This window comes from Drosophila sechellia, chromosome 2L (assembly GCF_004382195.2).
Source record: "Drosophila sechellia strain sech25 chromosome 2L, ASM438219v1, whole genome shotgun sequence".
Lineage (NCBI taxonomy): Eukaryota > Metazoa > Arthropoda > Insecta > Diptera > Drosophilidae > Drosophila > Drosophila sechellia.
Genome location: NC_045949.1, coordinates 5,006,480 through 5,027,424, shown reverse-complemented (window position 1 = coordinate 5,027,424; position 20,945 = coordinate 5,006,480). Strand labels below are relative to the sequence as shown.

At 41.4% G+C, this 20,945-nt stretch overlaps 3 protein-coding genes across 19 annotated transcripts in view; 1 reads left to right on the top strand and 2 right to left on the bottom strand.

Moving 5' to 3' along the window:
• The window catches only part of LOC6613451 (nesprin-1), a 95,853-nt gene extending 86,845 nt beyond the window's left edge, over window positions 1–9,008 (bottom strand). For 7 of the 16 annotated variants that reach the window (XM_032723334.1, XM_032723338.1, XM_032723356.1 and 4 more), the window contains exon 1: window positions 6,068–8,635. In XM_032723334.1, coding sequence (XP_032579225.1) covers window positions 6,068–7,946 — 1,879 coding nt within the window. In that variant the 5' untranslated portion in view covers window positions 7,947–8,635. Of the gene's footprint in view, window positions 1–6,067 lie in introns of all 16 variants that reach the window. The other 9 variants (XM_032723376.1, XM_032723382.1, XM_032723351.1 and 6 more) reach the window with 7 other exon arrangements.
• Window positions 9,009–16,795: 7,787 nt separating this feature from the next.
• On the top strand, window positions 16,796–17,484 carry LOC6613449 (NADH dehydrogenase [ubiquinone] iron-sulfur protein 6, mitochondrial). The gene is made up of 3 exons (XM_002037887.2): window positions 16,796–16,973; window positions 17,070–17,246; window positions 17,309–17,484. The coding sequence occupies exons 1-3, from the start codon at window positions 16,842–16,844 to the stop codon at window positions 17,378–17,380; spliced, it is 381 nt and encodes a 126-aa protein (XP_002037923.1). The 5' UTR covers window positions 16,796–16,841; the 3' UTR covers window positions 17,381–17,484.
• A 560-nt stretch (window positions 17,485–18,044) lies between these two features.
• LOC6613448 lies at window positions 18,045–20,721 on the bottom strand. Of its 2 annotated transcripts, none has more exons than XM_032718989.1 (5): window positions 20,287–20,721; window positions 19,761–19,954; window positions 19,322–19,436; window positions 18,939–19,263; window positions 18,045–18,880 (listed from the first exon to the last, which is right to left on the bottom strand). In XM_032718989.1, exons 1-5 carry the CDS (start codon window positions 20,334–20,336, stop codon window positions 18,581–18,583), a joined length of 984 nt encoding a protein of 327 aa, XP_032574880.1. In that variant the 5' UTR covers window positions 20,337–20,721; the 3' UTR covers window positions 18,045–18,580. The 2 variants fall into 2 exon arrangements, with proteins under 2 accessions (XP_032574880.1, XP_002037922.2); XM_002037886.2 differs by having other exon boundaries at window positions 19,761–19,951.
• Between the last annotated feature and the right edge of the window lie 224 nt (window positions 20,722–20,945).

The following is a 20,945-nucleotide window of genomic DNA, read 5'->3' as shown; positions in this document are numbered from 1 at the left end:
CTTAAATTTAGCTTGATGATTCAACGCAATGTTTTAGTCGTAAACAATTAAGCAAGAAATATTTAAAATTTCGTTGACCCTTTAACTTGCGTCAAAGAGGTAGACCGCAAATTGTAAACACGAGTTCTCAGATTTGCTAAAGCAAATATTTAGTTTTTTTTTTTTTGCCTTCCTTAATTACCTCAATTTCATTCTTTAGCCGACAAGTTGAAATAATAAACAAGGCGTTAAAACATCAATTTGTAAACAATTATCAAAATATACACAAGTGAGCGAGAAAAAGAAACGCATTAAGCGTAGTCATTATGGAAAAGTGCAGTCGAAATGGAAATGAATATGCAATATGGAAAATGGAAAATGAAAATGGAAATGGTGGCCAGCAGCTGTCTGCTGAAAATCCTATCCACGGCAGGCCAAATCCAGCCCATTGGGAATTCAGCTCCAAGAATACTTGGCCCAGTGCGTGGTCTATACAGTGCCTGGCATTTGGCCAAACGCATGCCAACAATATGGAACGAAAATAGATTTCCCGTAATAAATAAGAAATACTCAATTTTTTCGAAAATGGAAAATTTCTACAGTTAGACAAGAGGAATGCTTGGAATAAGAATTATTACATAAAATAAATCGAGGCAGCCCATGAAAGCGTCAAACGCTTAGCCAATTAACAAAACAATTTTACAAAGTAAAGCACGAACACAACTTGGGATCTCTTAAGTTTTCCATTTCTCGAATTGAATTTTCATTCATTTAATGCCAGCTGAGTGACGCAATTTCTGAAATGTTGACAAAAGATTATTTAAATAGAAATTAGTTCAAGGTTGCGCAATTTGCAAACCAACTGAAAGTCGTGTACGTATAATATATATATGCATTAATCTTTCTAAAATGAAAGAAATAATTTAGCCAACATTCGGCAACGCAAAACCGACAAATTTATGCAATTAGATGAACTTGAGGCAAGGTAAAAGCATCAAATCCTAACCTAATGGCCATTTTTATGTTCCTTTCAGACACGTTAAAATGCTCAAATGGCTTGTAAAGATTCGATGTAGCAGGTCCAATAATAAATTACCACAAATGTGGCATTTTAAATTTGGTATTTGTTTGGTTAGAAACATTACAATATATACTTTCTAACCTCAGGTTATTTAATTTACCTATATAAACCTGTTTTACTTGTTCATATATACCTAATTAAAATCCATGTGTTCTTAATTTGGGAATAACTCGTTTAAACTAATTTAATTGACATTCCAGCAGTGCTCAAAAAAATTTCTTAGAATTAGAAATCACACATGCATTGCACTTTTATTTGTTTTCCTTAATATCTATTGTTGTCTTTCCAAACAATTAAGTTGTTTTGGCCAAAAACATCGGACTCCTCTTCAAAAACTCGTTTAAAATTAACCTGATATTTTTGGTAACAAATCGTGAATGTGTTGCGAATATATTAACATAACTACCGCATTTGGCTAACTGAATTAATTTCCCCTGGAAAACAAGTTGGCTAAGTTTGTTGTGTTTCGGTATTGGCCTGTCCAAAAATAAATGTATATGCGCGACACATGTTTGATTAGTTAACATTTTTAGTAAGCCATAAAACATGTGAATTTTTGGTAATTGTATTTTTTTTTAGCAACACAATTTGCTGATAGCAAAAAAATGCCAATTACTGCGGAGATAAGAAATAATGCACTCGAAATTGTGGAATCTGATAAGAACTTAAAGTATAACAATATGGTGCTCTCATGATGCAGGTCAAGCTAATCAAACTTGGTGTTTAACTTTCTGAACCAGGCCGATTACACAATCAATATTTTCCTCCTTACTTTTGCTGCTACAAAAAATCGTGACTTTAAAACCTTTCCAACACTACTTATAAGTGATTTTGGTAAACAAACATATAGTTTCCAATTAAGGCAACAGCTAATTATACCATAATTACACAATTTTAAGTGCTTTATATAAAATTTATCGACTTTCGGAAAGTCTAGCAAAATAAAAGCAATATCAAAAAGTAAAAGCATATGTAAATGTTTAATTTACACACCGCGTTATGCGTTAAACAATTAACAAGGAGCAAAATCGGGCCAGGGAGTAACGTTCAAGTTGAATGACTTTTCAGGTTTGTTGAAATCAATTTCCATTTCAATAATGATGTTTGAAATGATTACAAGATACCCGAGGGAAATGCCCATTATAGATGCTTCAGAAATTTCAGAAGCGGTAAATCGTTTTCTTCACTCAATTCTTCTGTTTCGGCTGTCGGTTCTTCTGTTCTGTTTCGCTTCATCTTTTATGAATGGTTCAGTCAGTCAGTGAGTTAATGATGGTGATTATAATGATAAGTCGGTAGATTGTTATTTATGTTTATTTCGTCATTCTTGCTGTTTAATGAGCGCATCTAAAACGTACGGGAAAATAGTAAAAAGTCTATATAGAAATTCTTAGAAAATGCCATAATGGAAACCTATGGGCTTTTCTTTCCGTTAATAATGATAACCAATTACCAAAAAAAAATCTTAACAGAAAGAAGTCAAGTACTGAAAGGCCAGTCCAAGCTTTATATTCAGCTACAGAGTCGCCCATTTGTCTGAGTTGGCCTAGTTACAGAACATAAATAGAAACAAGAAACAAGAAGTGTTCGGTTAAACTAGTCTATTTGCTTTCACGCATAGCTAATTGTTTGGCCTGCCCTCCCAAAAAAAAAGCGGAAAACACACCAAATACGATATATGTTCCTGTACATTTGCATAAACAAAAGGCAATCGAATCGTTGGAAGGGGAATGGGTTCTAGAATGCAGGCCGATTTGGAGCACATGTTGGGTTTTTCAACGGAAGTGCGTCGAATTAAATGTTTGGAGCTTTGCGGCAGGGAATTTCCATGATACAAACACTAATGTTTATTTGCCTAATTATTTGGGGTATGACCAACTGGGTTACATAATGACTGGAATCTTTTGCATTTCTTAACCCTTTACCCATCTAAAAATTTCTCATTTACAAACTTTATCTATCGGAAATGCCATTCCTATCGCAAAAACCCCTTAAAATTATCTAAACCTAAACTGACACCAACTTAGTTGATTACACTTCAAAGTTCGTGCCACTCGATAAGATATTTTGATATTCTACCAAAACGAAGTGCCCACAATGCTGACCTTCCCAATTGGCAATCAACCATGTGATGAACACCACAGCATAGGCAGCATGGTTATTATAGAAACTGTTTAAATTTCGTTTAAATTTAAACTCACATTTCCGCGCAGTAGAGTGAAACCCAGCGAGGTGTGTCGAATTGCACTTGTGGTTGTCACCTGCGGCGACAAGTGAGCAGCAAAAATGTCGCATAAATTGCCAGCAGTCAACATGTTGAAGAGTCTTATAGATGCCATTACTTAACTTTACGCTCCATTGCCTTCGACAGGTTTACAACGCCACCCCCAACCATTTGGTGGTATTTCACAGATACTCGAAAATATTAGATGCAAATACGATACGCGCGATTCATATTGAAGTAGAGTCAAGTGGGTTGGCATTGCGTCATAACTAACTATATGTACTCTGTTTATTTATTTTTGTCATTTATAACGCACATTAAACCAGCAGATAACCAATGGCCAGCACATAAGACTCAATGATTGAGCAGCTAAAACATTAGACAAATAAATAAGCCAACAAGAAACCTCTTCAAAAACCAAAAGATATTTTTTGTTCGCATCTCCAGAAGAGATCTTCAAAAGATCTGCCCACGAGCAGAACTGAAAACCGAGGAGGTGGAAGCCACGAAATTGGGAATTTTTAATTTCTTCGAACACATGAGCAACATATGGAGGGGAAAAGAATGGACACCTCCACATCCAAGCCATATATACTTTGTGGGTTAAGAGCAAACTTGTGGATGCTTCAAGTTCGGTTTTGTGTGTAAACTTGATTCGCCTCTTAATTTACAGAGCTTAGGTCAAATTTCAGCGCGAGGCGCCAACTTCTCTGGACCGCATTTAAGGCATCAATTAAAAGCCGCTAAACTACATGCACTATAAATATTCGTGAGCTGACAGATAGATAGATAGATAGATAGATAGATACAGTAAATAACTCGACGATGATCTCAGTTGTACGGCTGCTGTACGGATTGTTTCGTTCCGTTTGTGTGGATTACTTACAATGTCGAATCCACTGAGATAACGCTAGGCTGTCACTTGGTTTTGAAAACATTTTCATTGAGTTTAGCTATCAATATCTGTCATAAATCATCGCCATAGTCAAATTCGGCTTTGAATCGCGGCCTGATGAAGCTCAATAGCTGATGTACCGCAAGCCATGAATATGGATAGTTTTTTTTGTTTTCAATGGGCTTTTTGCACAGCCATTACAATGGCATTAATGATAATTGCTGGGAAAGTGAGGACATGTATTGAAAGCAAGTCAAGAGCCAGCAATCAATAGTTTACTATACTATATATCCATGTGAATGTCATCAATTAGTGAACGCTTGACGTACTTTTGCTGCCTTATAAATTTATATAGAGCTCTGTCTCCATGTCGCTATATGCATATGATATGCCAGATATTGTGTGCCAATATGGCTTACATTTGGGCCAAATTTAGCTGGCTTGTCAAGCAAACTTATCGAGGCATTCGAAGAGTTTGGTAAAACACGCAACGTCAAAATGTTGGACAGCCAGCCGTTATGCTGACACTGACGATGAACCGAGAGGAGAAAATATAATACTTTAGCTCACGCAAACTTGATTTATGCTCACTAATTGTCAAATGAAGACGTCTATCAGCGAATAACTAAGGTCTAGCGCATACCCTAGGAATAAGAGCAATCAGCTTAAACGGGTTATAGATATTTTACTTTCAACCTTATCCCAGTGTTTTAATCGGCTAATAAAAGTTGAAATGGCGAACATGGAAAATCAATTTCCATAAAATACAGGACTTTTCCCTCCGATAATCATCATATATAAAAGATAATGCTCGTATATTAACAAAACACACAACCGGCAGTCAGGGCATAAATATCTATAGATACAAATGTGTGTCTGAAAATATTTGCATATACCACAAGTGCAGCCCAAAAATTGCGCCAGTCATTCGGGGGACAGACGGTTCGAAGCACTTAGATCAGCTATTTCAAGGAGGGCAAGACAGACAGACAGCCTGCCAGACACTTAATTGCTTGTTGTGCTTAACATAATAACAGCCGAGGAGGTCACATAATAGACAACAATCCAACAATCCAACTATCGAACATCCCCAACCCCATCGAAATGATCTTGGGGGTAGTTCTGCCTCGAGTGCTTTTCGCCGCCAATAATTTTCCCTTTTTTTTCCACCCGATGCAAGGAAAGAGGTAACAAACTGCTTGCCAACAGTCGATGGCGTGGGGCGAATACATAACAAACGCACTGTGCGCCAGTATATAAATAATATAAATCGCCAGATAGTATAGAAGTTCTGGGCGCGACCAACCGACCGACTGACTTATAACGACAGCCCCAATGAACACACAAGTCCGCTAAACAAGTTAAAGTTCGAATTGCTGCGTCTCAAAGCGGCGGATGATGTCATTTCGGCAGTTTTTTATCGATTTTTTTACTTTTTTGTGTAATAATTAATTAAGCATACAAATGTCACTCGAAGCAGGTGTAGCCACAAAGTAACGCCGCCTGACCTTGACATTCTATGGGATCTTCTATATACTGTAGCTTCTGCCGCATTATATTAAGATATATTGTTTTCCGAACGGATATTGCAATTTCCGTTATCTGGAGACCACAGGTGGTGGGTATCTTTGAGATAAGATCTGGCTTAAAATAGGCCAAATTGGGGATTAAGTGGGATGTATGGTGGAAGAATGAAGTACACGGAATGTAACTGATTTTGCACATACTAACTTTCTTAAAAAAAGATAAATTGAAAAGATACTTTAAGCTAGCTATGAATTATATAGTGATAGTAGTAAGATTTATATAATGGTAGTAGCCTTCCACTGGACACGACTTCTCCCACGCATTATGGCTATATCCCATCCATGTTTCTCCCGATTTTTACCTCGCTTCTCCTTGATATGGCTATCGTACTGGGAATTGCTGCGGGCGTAATTGATGGACGCCATGGTGGACTGGAACTCCTGGTATTCCTGGTCGCTGGGTGATTCGTTGCTGCGGCCACTTTGCGTTGCCAGAGTCTGATAATCCTGGCGCAGACTCTTGCTGAAAGTGCCGATGCCACTGAGGGCGTGGGCAGCTGTTGCGGATATGGATGCGGTTGGGGTTACTGCGGATGCGGATATGGATGCCGATGTGGTGGGACGCGTGGGCGTGGACACAATCACTATACTGCTGGCGGGTCTGCCCTCCGTGTCCGAATCGTTATCGATGTCGATATCGTTGTCACTGGCGTTGGATATCCCGGTGCGTATTTGCGCGATATTTCCGACGACCACCGGCGACGTTTCGATTAATTTACGCGACGTGGACGATGAGGAGGTGGCGAAGGTCGAGGTCGAGGATGAGGTGGACTTGGTCGTTGTGCTGGTTATCGTTTTGTGGCTTACAATTTTCCGGGGCTCTTCCGTCGAAGAACCGCGCAATTGGCACGTTGCAGCTGGACTAACTAGAGTTTTCGGACCGGTTTGCGGTTGCTCCTTCGTGCCAATTGGCGTGGATGTTAGCATTGTCTTCGTGGCGCCGGCCAGGTCTAAGTCCCTTGGTCTTTGGGGTGTTGAGTCCTGAGGGCTGGTGCGGTTGCCGCCACCCACCTGGACAGTTGTTTGCTGGTACAAACGCCGGCGGGGGTTGCTACCGCCGACGGTAATGTCAATGTTGCCGGTTGCCATGGCCACTTCCTGCCGACCGAACGACAGGTCGGTCTCGTCCCTCGTCTGGTTCTCCTCGGTTAGTTCGCTTTCCTGCTCCAGTTTGATCAGAATCCTTCGTCCGCCGGCGGTTAGATCCACGCTCCGCGGTGGCGTAACACTGGATCGCTCGCTGGAGTAACTGGAACGCGACCAGGACGGCGAATCCCTGGGCGATACATAGCCCTCGCCGTGGCGATAGATCTTCTCCTCCGCATAGCCGCCATCGCTGGTCATCGAGGAGGTGATGATGGTCCTCACACCGTCCGCAGATGGCACCTCTCTTACGGTTCGTTCGCCCTCCAAAAAGTTTTCCAGTTCCTTGAACTCCTTCTTCTTGGTCCTTCGAGTGGTTCTTAGGGTCACATTGAACGGCGCCAGGTGCTCCTCGACATTTCCGTGCTCGGCACCGGGACTCATGCGACTGGTGGTGCGCAGGGTCACGTTGAAGGGACTCGCCACCTGGTCACTGGTCACTTCCACGCGACGCGGCGGAGTTGTTTGCCGCAGCTGGACCTGCTGAAAGGCCAGCTTAGCTGCCTCCGCCTCGGCCAAGCCACGTTGCCTTTCCTGTCGCAGCCGGCGCTCAATCTCATGGACGTCAATCTCGAACGGATTCTCGGCATCGTACTCATCCTGGTCGTCGGTAAGACGCAGCTCATCAGAGCTCTGCTCGGCTGGACGCTTCACGGGACTGGAGCCATCGAACCAGATCTTCTCGTACTGGGCCACCTTTTGACGCAATCGCTGCTGGTTGGGCGATGGAGCAGCTGCTGCTCCTGCTGCGTGCTCCCCCAGGATAAACTCTTCCACGTTGGAGCTACTCGAGGTGGTGAGGGAGGTGGTGATGGTCTTCATGTAGGTCCTCGTCACCGTCGATGTCTCCAGCTGTTGGCTTTCCGCCTCCTCCTCCAGCACCTGCTCTCTCGAGGATTTCTGCTCATGCGCACGACGCCGGCGAACAGCTGGGACTGGAGGCACGTCATCGCCTCCGGCTGCTCCTGCTTCGCCCCCGCCGGCATCTATGGTTGTTGGATCCATGTGCTTGGATCCTGGTCCTCTACTATCAGCCATAATGGCATTGATTTCGCTAATAGACCCTCGTCAAGCCAAATTGTCATCGGTCACGAGTTTTTCGCAGCCCCAAAAAACCAGCCTTTAATTCGTGTCCTTTTCTCCTCGCTCCACCAATTTTCTCTCCTTTTTCGGCTTTCCACCAAATGCAGAATTGATTTTTCTCACGCAACGCACACACACTCACACACACACGGTGACTTTTCACCGAATTTTCTCTTTGAACAACCCTTGAATGGCCTTCAGTCTTTAATTTTTCGGCCCACGTAATTCAACTTTAATTTTCCCAAATGGAAATACACACGCTTCTTCGCTATTTTATTATATTTAACACTTGAAGCTTTGGGCTTTTGGGGATTTTATTGCGCGACACACAATGCCAACCCGAGATTATCTCACGCAGTTAGGTAAGGAAATTAGTATTTCGCTCGCAATTCTTCTCGCTGCCCCACTACAAAAAGATGCGAGAATACGGGGGCTTTCGGTGTGTTTATTACTTTTATTTCAGTTTTGACTGCTGAACATAGCCGGCTAAATCACATTATCACCCGGCGACGTTGTCGCTCCGCGTTTCCAATCCGCTGTCGTAGAAAGCCGGTTCGATACTGAACCCAAACCCACTGGCGTTCAATGTGCTACGCCTTGTCCAGTCCAAAAAGTCGCGAGAGAGGAGCTGCATAGTAATCGTAGTAAAGCTCAGAGTCTGTGCTGCCCAATGTGTGTTGGTATTTCGTTTGAAAGACAAGAGAGAGAGAGTCTTGGAGCGATGTGGTCGAAAATCCGAGAGAGAATCATAGACTCAAAACGGGAGTATACGCAATATTTCGTACCACTTTTGATGGATGTTGTTTACCACGTACTCTCCGCTTTTGAACGACTGCTTTTGTTGTTGTTTGGGGTCAGTGGCGCAGTAGCCGGCTTTTTACAAGGGGGTGAGGCATTTTTTTGAGGAATATTTGGGGGTTCCAGCTAAATGGAACACAATGTAACAAGGTCAACGTTCTTAGCTCATACAATCTCTGCATCTTTTTTTGCAGTTTTAGTGCTCCATTGATCTTTCAACGTATAATCAAATATTAGCAGTACTTCAAGAAAAACATTAATTTGAACAAATAAACCATGAAAAAGAATATGTGCTATTTTATGTATTTTTCACTTCACTTTAAAGACTACTAGCAATAAGAATCATATACGACGCAAAAAAGTTCATCTTTATAGGGTGGTAAAGTTTTGAATGATAACAGTTACGCGTGGTCTCGCATTTCACCTAAGCTCTCTCCCCGCTCTCTCTCGCTATGTTTACCTTTCTCTCTCTCTCTCTGCTCTTCTGCATGAATGGGTGGCATTCAAGCGATTTGGCTAAGTAGCGCCCTTTGGCCTGAAGTCGTAAACCTCTTACCTTACCTTACTTACACCTTTGCTGCGTGACATCATGGAGCGTGAGAAAATATCAGTTACACAGCCCTTGGCTGGTGGTTGTTTATGCCTATTTGATTATGATTACAAACTACAGCCCCGATGGATCGTGTTGTTTTACTAATATTTACAGTATCTGCGAAACTGAGAGAGCGGCTGAAAATATGGGTCAGCGCAGGGCAAAGCTCAGCTTACAGCTGCACTTAATGAAAGTCATTCATGGATTCGAAACCAAAACAAATGTTTTTTCGTCGTGTTTGCGGCTTATGTAATAAGTTATAAACAAGTTTGCCGTGTATTTTCAAGCCTAGACTAATGACGTCACGCTGTGGTGATTGCATTGCATCTGATATGTGTATGTATGTATATGTTTTTATTGTTGTCGCGCCGAGAAGTTGGCCCTGAGATATAAAGTTGCACAATTTGCTAGCAACGCAATATAATTTGTTATTCATAGACGAAATCTAATTGCGAACTGTACAAAGGTCAACGGATTTAAATAATATCGAAAGGAAATCTACATAGAATGGAATGCAGCTATTCCATGCTTAAGTTATGAATTTTCAAAACCCTATAATACTTTAACTAAAGGCAACTTTAACTTCCCCACTTTCGACCGCCACTTGAAAAATCGTGTAAAATTCGAATATGTAAGACATGTGTGCTCAGCAAAGATAAAAGTAAACATTGGTGGCAGTTGCAGCTGGCCCCCAAAAAAAGTGGCGTCTTCTTGAGAGAATTCACATGTTCAATTTGATTTAATAGCATTATTTTGTTTACGAGGGTGTGAGCCACTGTGCGGGTTGTAAAATGTAAGTGGCAGCCACTTGAAAGGCCATGGCTAATTTGGCTGTAACATGGTTTCCCATTAAAAATTATAATTATATCATATAAATCCACTTAAAAACCAAAAGTAAATATGAGCAATTTTCACTGTTACCTTGAATTTAAAACCATGATCGAGTAGCTAAATTATATACAACCATTTCTTAAAATAAACCATCTATATTTAAAACATCTCCAGAATTTTTGGCAAACATTATTTCGCATAAACATTGCCTTCCGCTCTCGAAAAGTTGAATTTTCGGCACTTTCAGTGCATTTCTTTTCTGATCCAAGATATATGTATTCGATGTTTCCTCATTTATTTCACACCTATCCATAAAGTTGCTCAGTTTAATGGCAAGGCAAACGAACACAGAGCTTCTTGGTCTTCAAATATTGACTTCAAGGCATCGCAATCGATTCTCTAAACAGAAATTCATCTAGTGGAAAGAGCCAAATACAAATTTTTTGGCCCGAGGCATTAGTCAGCCCAAATGGCAATTAAAGAAATATGAAATCCTCTCAAGATCGGCCAAGAATGTTTATTTGCACAAAAATTAAGCTATGTAAACGGTATAAACTATTAGCCATTAATATTTGAGTGCACATACATTTTAGAAATGACCAGATTTCGCAAAAGTTGAAAAGCAATTTGACAAAAAAATAAAACTCGGCAACTGTCAACGATTTTGATTTGTTTGAATTGAGGCATTTGCATATGCCTAGATATCATCATCCATGCCCGATTTCTACGTGAGAAAAATGATAAAATTAAGTTGAGAATTTCCTATTTATAGGAATTATACAACTACCAATAGAACTGCTCATATGTTTCACATTTTGTGGAGGCGCGTGTGTTTTCGCCAAAACGTTTATTGTAACATATATACATATATTTGTACCAGAATAGAATAAATTAACAAACAGTTGGATCAAAATTTAAAATACGGAATTTCAAGATTGCTTCCACTCAAAATTTATTGGCAAGAGATATCTGTTGTCTTATATAATAGCCCTAAATTAAATGTGTCATTTGGATTAAGGTGATAGCAACTAAAACATGACAGGGGATTACAAGTTATATTTTACAAAATAATATGCATTGCTGGTCAATGAAATCGAGTCAGAAAAACCTTAAAATATTTACGAGATTGACTTTATGATGCTGTGCAATTGCAAAGATTTATTGTGGGCAATTAATCATTTTGATTGTGAGAGAAAAAAACAAAGCTGTCTGTATTTTTCAACACTAACTCAGTTAAAGTTAAGTAAATATAAGCCCTTCTACTAAATAATGATACCTTATATTGTATTTTATTGTATTTCAGAGTGCACAAATGAATCCATATGTTGCACAACCAAATCCCCAGAAGAATCCCAAACCAAACAGCTGAAAATCCCAGAAAACTCAACAAACTCTATTTTTAATCGCATTTCTCGCCGTGACAAGACAAGTTCGAGTAGTGCAGTGTAAGCCAAAAGGGATAATATGATTAAAAAGAAAATATGCGGCTAAATTTGAAAATAAACCAGAAAGCAGGGCGAGAAAATTAGACGAAAATAGCACAGACCGTCCCTTGAGATTCCCATTTCATGCCAAACAAGCGCCTAAAAATAAGTTAGCCCAAAATTGAATCAAGATGCAGCCAAGTATGTTCCCTTCCTTTTGTTTTTGGTATAACATGGTGGCTAACGAGACAATGGGCATGAAATCACACAGTTTCAGACAAATGCAGTGTATAAATAAATAATGAAGCCATTTCCACAGTGACATCAGCACCGGACCTGGCATCATCACCATTGGAAAATGGCAAAAAAAAAAATAAAGGCATTCACAACACTGCGTTGTGCTTCAGTCTATAAACAACTTTTCCGAATAATCCCATAGTCGGGTCTATAGGCCACAGACACAGACTGCGTTTCAATAAAAAATAGTGATCTCATTGCCGTTCCACTCAACAGGCTAAGTACGCCGAACAAAAGGCTCACAATCGCATTCAAATCACTCGCCTATCAGCCACTTTCATTCAATTAATCACAAATGGCATGTGCCGGTGATTATGGCCAAAAGGAAATCCGTTTTATATATATTGTCCAGGATAAAGTCGGCCTCTAAATGTAGCCATATAAAATATATATCAAGAAAAAACGACATGAAACCAGAAAAATGTATCTCATAAGGAAAAGAGCTTGGTTTTAACAGCTAAATACAAAAAATATTTAACATCAGTGATATATTTATATATGTTACTGCTTATAATAATTTTAAAAAATTTGAAATATTTAAGATCTTGCTTAGTAACCAACTTCCCATATTTGATGATCTGCAAGTGATACCAAATGTGCTAAAGTATACAAATTGCCAATGCAAATGGACTTTGCAAATATTTTCTAGACCCACCTACGTAGAATAGACAAATATTAAATAACAAATTATCTCATTCTCAGCACTTGCAAATTGTTAAAAAGCACCTAAAAACACATATATGTACAATCTATATGTGCGCATAACAATTCATCGATTCATTTGGCATTCGATGTGTTTGGCCCGTATTGGCGATTGCAATTTGCGCTATTGCCAAAAACTTATATTCCGTTTCCATTTGGGCGACAGCATTATGTCATTACCTTTTGGCCAATCGCACCTAAGACACCAAAATGGCCCAAAATAGCATTCGGAACTGCAGGCGAAAGGTGAACCCGAGTCCAAGTATCTGGGCCATAGCCTACTTTCGAGCGATGATGTCAGGAGTGCGATGCGGATGCGGTGGATTCTGATGAATCGAAAGATTCGGAGTATGCGGGTGCTGCGGAGGAGGAGGGGGTGTCTGGGTCAAGTTCGGATGACATTTACATTCGCTTTTCCCGCGCGGCACAATAAAGAAAAGCGCTCTGATTCAACAAAGTTCAATGCTTTGCCAAGAGAAAATCAAATATTTTACACGTTATTCGTGTGCTGATGGGGTTGTCACATTAGCACACTAAAATGCTAGAATGACTCAGCTACACTCAGAGAAATAATGCTGAACAAATGTGTACTAAAAACTGAATGAAAGTAGTTACTTCAAAAAATCTGTTTCTGTTTCTCAGGAAACCCTTTCAAATAATATATGCAACTTTTAAGTAAAATAAGCATACAGTATATTAAACTAAAATTGTTCCTAAGTTAATTTCTAATATATAGTATCATATCATATCGCAACTCACCTTGCAACTGCAATATCGTCATCTGATATTCGGCAAGCTTCTCGTCGACGTAGTCCTGCGATTGATTCGCTATGATCTCGGCTGTCGAAGGACCGAACTCCTCTTCGTCATCGTAAATCACATAGGACTTAGGTTGCGGAGGCTCCAGCGGCACGCCCACGAAATCGATCTGATCCTGGGCCAGTCCGTGCCCGCCATGTGCTCCTTGTCCTCCGTGTTGTCTCGGTTGTGGCGGGATCACTGGCGCTCCCTGCTGCTGATAGAATTGCGGTGGTGCCTGTTGGTACTGGTGGTGCGACAGTGGCGTCTGTCGATTGCTATAGTTGAAGTCCGAACTCGGAGTTTGGCACACGATGGGCGATGGCGTTGGCGACAGCTGGAAGGAGCTGGTCGGCTGGGCGCCATACGAGTTCTGGTGCTGCAGGGGAGCCGGCCGATAGGGACGCGGTGCCGGCGATGCGCCACCACTGGACGCCACTCCGCCGTAGTAGACACCACCACCGCCTGGTGCTGGCTGCTGGTAGGGCGCCGGTGATTGGTTACCACCTGGCCACTGGGGCCGCGGATGGGGTATATTGGTGCTGCCGCGCTGACCCCTCACCTGGTTGATGGGCGCCGGCGACATGGCGTGTCCGTAGGGACGGGGTCCCGAGATTATCGGCGGCGGACTGGGCGCCGTTGTCCACGGCGACGGTGGACGGTACAGAAAGGACGAGGGCGACGGCGAGGCGGGATTGTGGGCACGCGGATTCCAGCCACGTGGTCCATTCCCGTACGGCGGCGGTTGCTGCCCGGACATCTTCGCGGATCGAGATCTTTGGGTTTGGGATTATTTCGATTTTACGAGCGGGGTGGCTATGGTTTCACAAAGACTTTTGGACGGGGCTATGGGTTTAATTTAACATATTACACTGGCAAAGGAAGAATTTAACAAATATTACTATAGGATTTAATATTTAAATAAATTTATTAATATGTGGGCTATGTGTCTTGCATATTAAGTTTTTTTTTAAACTTTAAATGGCCTACACCTGCACAGAGATTGGTTTTCTTTGAGAAGCATTTTGTAATAAAGAACTGAAATCCAAGAAACAGTTATCGAAGAATCTGCTGACCTATTTTTTACTACCCAACGTAGCTGTCCGAAGTCATAAATCATCATTTGTTCATTAGCCAAAACAATCACCTGAACATCCAACCCAATTATGTCACTGAAATAAGCTAAGAAACACAAATAAATCATGACCTATTCACGAAAACGGGTAGTCAGCTAATTTCGCCAGACTACGCAGATATAGGATATAGCTATATAGATATAGATATGGATCCTAACGGAAGTGGTCCAAACATTTATACAATCTTTAAAAATGGAACTGACGTGAGTATATGCGGCTTTCAAGTCGCCAAGGAGTGTTTTCCGCGCACAATCATTTATTTCATTTAGTTGTCACATATATTAGTGAAAACATATATAGTTCACAACTGAGCAATACATATTTACATTATGCTAAAGATCGAAAGTGAGAAAAGCGAGGAGAAAAGTGGGCATTTTGGGGATTAGCTGCTGTCAAAATTGTTTGAAGGCCCCATAAGTCTATGATATATGCCACGCAGAGTGTGTGGAAACCTTGGAAAAATGTCTCAAAACATTGATTTCGCATTGGAAAGTGAAATTAGCTGAGTTTCAAATACATTTTGTGCAGAGCGGAAAATTGAAATAATTGTCTGACAAGTAAGTTGTGTCAAATTAATAGATTTAACTTCTGTTCTATTCTGCAATCATATGAAATATTGAAAACAATCATTTTAATGCACAAATAGATACAAATTTGCAACTATAATGCAATTCAATGCTCATCTGCTGTCTTCACTACTGTCAATTTTTTTCGGAAAATTTTCCAACATTTTTGCACACTTTGTTCGTCATCTGCTTTCAATATTTCAGTGCCTTTATGGATTCTCCAAAACGAAAACCAAAAACTGCACAGTGTAGGCGGTTTGGGTGGTGTGCGGTGTGGATCAGTCGTCTCCACCATCGGCAGCACTTAAAAAGCACACGTCCCCCAATTCAAGAATCCCGATCGCACCATCACGACGAGGGAAAACTCATGCAGACTTTTCACTTTGCGTTTGCGGCGGCGGTTGTCGGTTGCTTTCGAATTATTCAAAAATAGAAATGAACTCAGTTCGTTAAACTTTCGGCTCGCTCGGATCGAAGGAAACCATGGCGAGAGCAAAAAAGATGCAGCCTCGCATGCTTCACTTTATTCTGGGACCACTTTTAATTGCCATCCGCTTGGTGGGATGTATCCCACTTTGATATCCATGCTATGGCGATTATGGTTCACTATTATTCCGGAGCACACCTTCCATATTCTTTGCGTTCCATTTCTCTCGCACCGGAAAACATAGAAAAACACGTTTTTTTTTCTCCAACGAGCACTTCACTGCCGATTATGTAATCCGTGGAAATTTGTGTATTTTTCGAAGCTTTTCCAATGGGATGTACTAATGTACACAGGCACAGCAATTAATATGTAACATTACACACCGTAAATTCGCTTTGATTTTACGCCAGTATTCTTTGCGCGAACAATTCCAATTTCAATTTCTATATATGCGTATATATAGAGGCGTGTATATATGCATGGATGGCCGGAAAGAAGACTTTTCAATGAAGAACTTTAGATGTTGTAGAGGAAGAACCGAGAACAACACTCGACGAGCACGAAACACTAACTGAATTGCCTCCCCAGGCGCCAGGAGGCACATCCCCGATCTTTGGGGAAATTTCGAAAATTTTCGAATTGCTGGCTGCTTCGGGAAATACGCACGAAGATATTGCTCTCAGCATTTCTTGCCGGCATTTCTTTTTGTGGAGCGTGCGACAAGGGAAAACATTTCTCTTTCTTCATCTTTTGTTTACATCCCTTTTTTCTAAACAACAACTATAAAGTAGCGCAAAAACTTTTGCATTCTAAAATATAAAAAAAGAATGATATGCCTCCTAATATACAAAATCTAGAAAAAGTAAGTGCACTATTGGTCTGTATGACAATTTTTTTTTAAATCAAGTTCATTGTTTAAATTAATCAACTAATTTGACAGAATATTTGTACAACTTATAACATCTTTTGAATTACTAAAAACCGATTAAGAGAGTATTAAAACTTAACGGACCTGTATTAAATATTATTTCAATGAATTAAAAAATAGTATTCCTTTAAATTAATCTATTTGTACTTAATTTATTTTAAACGAATTCATTTTAAGAAACTGTCAAAATAGTGAGCTATTTTTAAATAACCAGTGTGACCGCTGATCGGTAAATGTAAACTAACATCTGCGCTGTTAGCTCGCTGTTAGGCCAGCTGACGCTGTCAGCCTGACAGCTACAGGGTGTTTCGTGTCACAATACATTTTGCGTACAAATTTTTGTGGTAAAAAATGGCCAGCAAGCAATTGGTAAACAATTTGGCCAAAATCGGCCTTCCGCGTCAGAATTGGATGTCACCCCTAGCCAGCGTTCGCCACTCCAGCTGCCGCGGCGACATCGAGAAGGTCACACACACCGGACAAGTAAGAGAAATCGGAATTGTTGATCCGACCATCCTGCGATTACGCAAACATTTTGTTGAGTATGTACGAAAATATGCAAATTTATACATATTTCAGGTGTTCGATAAGGAGGACTACCGCAATGCCCGGTTCGTGAACGCCAAGCGGTATGTGAACGAGAACTGGGGCATCAAGCTCATCGAGGAGGTGCCACCAAAGGAGTGCACCGAACGAGTTGTCTTCTGCGACGGCGGCGATGGTCCTTTGGGTCATCCCAAGGTGTACATCAACCTGGTAAGATTTGTATAGTCAACTAACGCATCCATATGACTCATTGGATCATGATTTGTTTGCAGGACAAACCCGGAAATCACATCTGCGGCTACTGCGGCCTGCGCTTCGTCAAGAAAGATGACCATCATCATTGAGGAAACCATAATGGCCAATAGACTTTAGCTGAAACACCTTTCTATCCTGTTGCGCTAGCTTGAACTAAACTTAACTAAATAAATTTAGAACACCAAAAAGCTAATCATGTGGAGAAGTACCATTATTATTACTATTCCCTTTGGAAAATGATTTTAATGGATACAATCTTTTTCCGAAATGAAAGTCACATCTTTTTTATTGCTCTACACTTTATTTGCATGTGTCTTGAATGATTACTAATGCGTGCATGCATTGTGTCCTCTTTGAAAGTTAAATCTGATGAAAATCAACTTAAGCATTAAAGTTTAGTAAAACTAATAAACAAAAACCGAATTGTAATTCAAAATACTGTGAGTTGAACTCGACTGCTTGGGCAGAAGTAAGATCAATTCCCCACGCGGGTGTTTTGTGTTTTAAGTGTATAATATGTTGAGTAAAACTAACAAAGTTAACGCAATCGTAGATAGTACATAGTATATAAACTTGATTTGTTTGCCTGGTAAGCGGTAATGTATTGTATAGTGGTTTCAATTTATCATTTTTCGCTGTTAAATCACTACGGGCACTTTAGATGCTGACGATCGCAGCATTGAGACACAGATAGTACCACGAAGAAACAATACAATAATACAATAACTTCCGCCGTTTGGGCGATTGTTTGTTGGTTGCCTTTTGCTTTGGATGCCAGCCAGCGCTCTGCGGGAATTGGAGTGGACGACTCGAAAGCCTGCCCATTCCATCCGTGTGGCCTGCTCCTGCTGCTCACAAAACCGAAATGAATCATACGTTCGCACCGCTCAACACGAGCCATCTCCGATACCAATTCCATCTCCAACCGTCGGGAGTTCGAGCTTGGCCTGCAGAGAGCCCTGGATCTGGGAACTGAAAGTGCGGCGCCGCCGGGTGGTGCGCCAGTCTCACATAATATATATGCCCAGCGGATCGCTGATCGCTGGTCAATTAAATCATGGTCAATAATCGTCGTCGTCATCTGTTGTCTCAAGTGCGTTTCATCTAAAACACCAAACACTAAGGAGAATGTAAACTAAAATGTAGTAGGTTCTAATTTGGATGTTGTGTGGATGCGGGACTATGTTGCCGACGAATCGCTTTAGCCTATCTTCGTACTGTTGCTGTTGTTTCTGTTGCTGCAGCAGAGATCGCTTGTCTTGATTGGGGCAATAGTTGTTCACCACTGGTCACCAGAGGTTCCGTGGCATGGCGTAGCCTTCTTTTGTCACGTATATGTTGCGTTCGCCACGGTCTACGGCCAACTCCTCCTTCTGCTGCTGCTGCTGCTGCACCTGCTTTCCACCCATACCAGCTGCTGGAGCTCCGCCATCGTGGGTGACAATGGTCTCTTTACGCCCGTCTATCATCCGGGTTACGGTGGTGGTCTTGTGACCGGACGAATCCTGAGTAACCTTGGTGGTCTCATAGCTGCCATCCGGCTTGCGCACAGTCTTGGTCATCACGCTCTGGCTGAATAGCTTGGGACCCTATCGGAAATGTTTATAAATGATTGTTTTTTGTAGGGGGGAATGAGATCTTTCCCACCTGATAGTTGCCGTCGAATACTCCTCCGAATGGAGACATTCCACTACGCGGCAACATCGGAGTCATGGGCATCATGATGTCCGGCTTGTTGTTCATAGGCGGACGCGGTGGACGAGCGTACGACTGGCTCTCTCCATCGGCGGAGATGGTACCATGAATCCGGCCCATGATAATCTCCTCATCCGTAAGCTTGGCGCGCTGCACACCCTTGCGATAGCCATGCTGATTCGATGGCAAGATGTTGCCAATCACCTGGTCGCCAGACACCACATTCTCCTCCGGATTCAGACGCTGGATGAGCGAGTGCAGCTGGTCGGCATAGATCCTAAAAGAAATTAATGGTTTAATGTGATCTCGTTTGCTGGTTTAGTGTGTTTACTTACTCGCCATCCAAATCGGTATCCAAAGAGAAATCCTTCTGCTGCTGAAACTTCTTCAGAATCTTGCTCTCAAAGCCCGGCTTCAAGAAGTCCTCCTTCAAGTCGCGCTCAAATCCATCTGTATAAGCCAAATATAGTAAATAATTATTCAATGGTGGAACAAGAAACCAAGTTATCTAACAAATTAAAGCATACACTTTGTACATATACATATATGCAGGTTACTGCAATTACTTATTGGTTTTGTGTCAATTAGCAAATAACAAGTGAGTCGACCAATTGCAATTTGTTTAAATAGATCGATTTTCTTCGACTAATGGGATGAATTGCTAATGCTATCATTAACTTTGAAAAAGGGCATTTGGATTTGCAGTTTTAGGAAGTTTAGACTGTAATTTACAACCCGAAAAGGGAATAGAACTCCTTGAATAACCCCACTTACCATCCTTGTCGTGCAGAGATTCCAGAAGTCGTTGCAACTGGTTTTCGAAGTGCTTCTGCATCTCCAGCGGACTGGTGAAGACCTGGAAGGCGAACTTACGATCGTCGTCGAAGAGTTCGTCATCGGTCTCGGCCTCCTCGAACCACTGCGGCTTGCGGAACTCGTCCTTGTTGGAAGCGGAAACCGAAGAGCTGCTTGAAGAGAGTCAGAGAGCGAGAGATGGGAAAAAGAACAGGGATGAGAAGGGGAATTGGACTTCCAACCCTCGGGTGCATCAATACGCAGCCTCCGTTTCCACGGAGAGCAGCGGGCGCTTTCCCTTATCCGCGTGCGTGTGTGTATCCTGGCGAAAATGTATCTATAATGGCAGGTGCCTGGTTATCGATCCATTGTCGCCTGAAAAACGCCGCCGCATAGCTGCTGGCCCCCCCCCTCAATATTTTTAGACTACGTTCCCTGGCCATTGGGCGCCCCCAAAACTTGCATAATGCCCACAAATCCGTAGCGCCCACCATCCAATACTCACTTCGGCTCCTTCTCCGCCTCGGACTTGAACATTTTCTTCAGAATATCCATAATCTGCTGCTTGATACGCCGATAATTGCTTGGGGTCGAATGGAAAACGGAAAATCTCTGACTGTGCGCAAAGCAAAGTGTTTTAAGGAAAACTAAAAGAACCAAAACGACGCGAGTTTCAACTTGTCCAGGCTATCCTTTTTCCGCACGTCTATTTATTGTTTATCTATTGGGGATTTTTTTGCATTAATTTTCACACGACCGTCGAAAAACTGACAACAGCACAGCTGACAACTGACGATTTGGAGTGATGAGCTCGTGTCACGCGCGCCCAACAGCTGATGTTAGCTGCGCCACCACCTAACAGTGCTCGCTCTGGAAACCTCGCTGTTAACGCCACGCTGTTAAAAAGACCGTTACATTTATTTGGATTTATTATTTTTGGAATTTTGGATGGTATTTCATTAATGAGTTATTTGTCAAGGAACCTTAAATGTCTACTAAATGCTTAATTTCTCTTTATTTGATGTTTTAATCACTAATCTATATGCGCATTATGGAATGCAAATATTTGCACGCATTTTCCCTCTTGTGTTTATTTTTGGATTTCATTATTATTATTATTTTTTTTTTTTTATTAATAGCTTTGCCAGTTTCTCATGCCTAAAT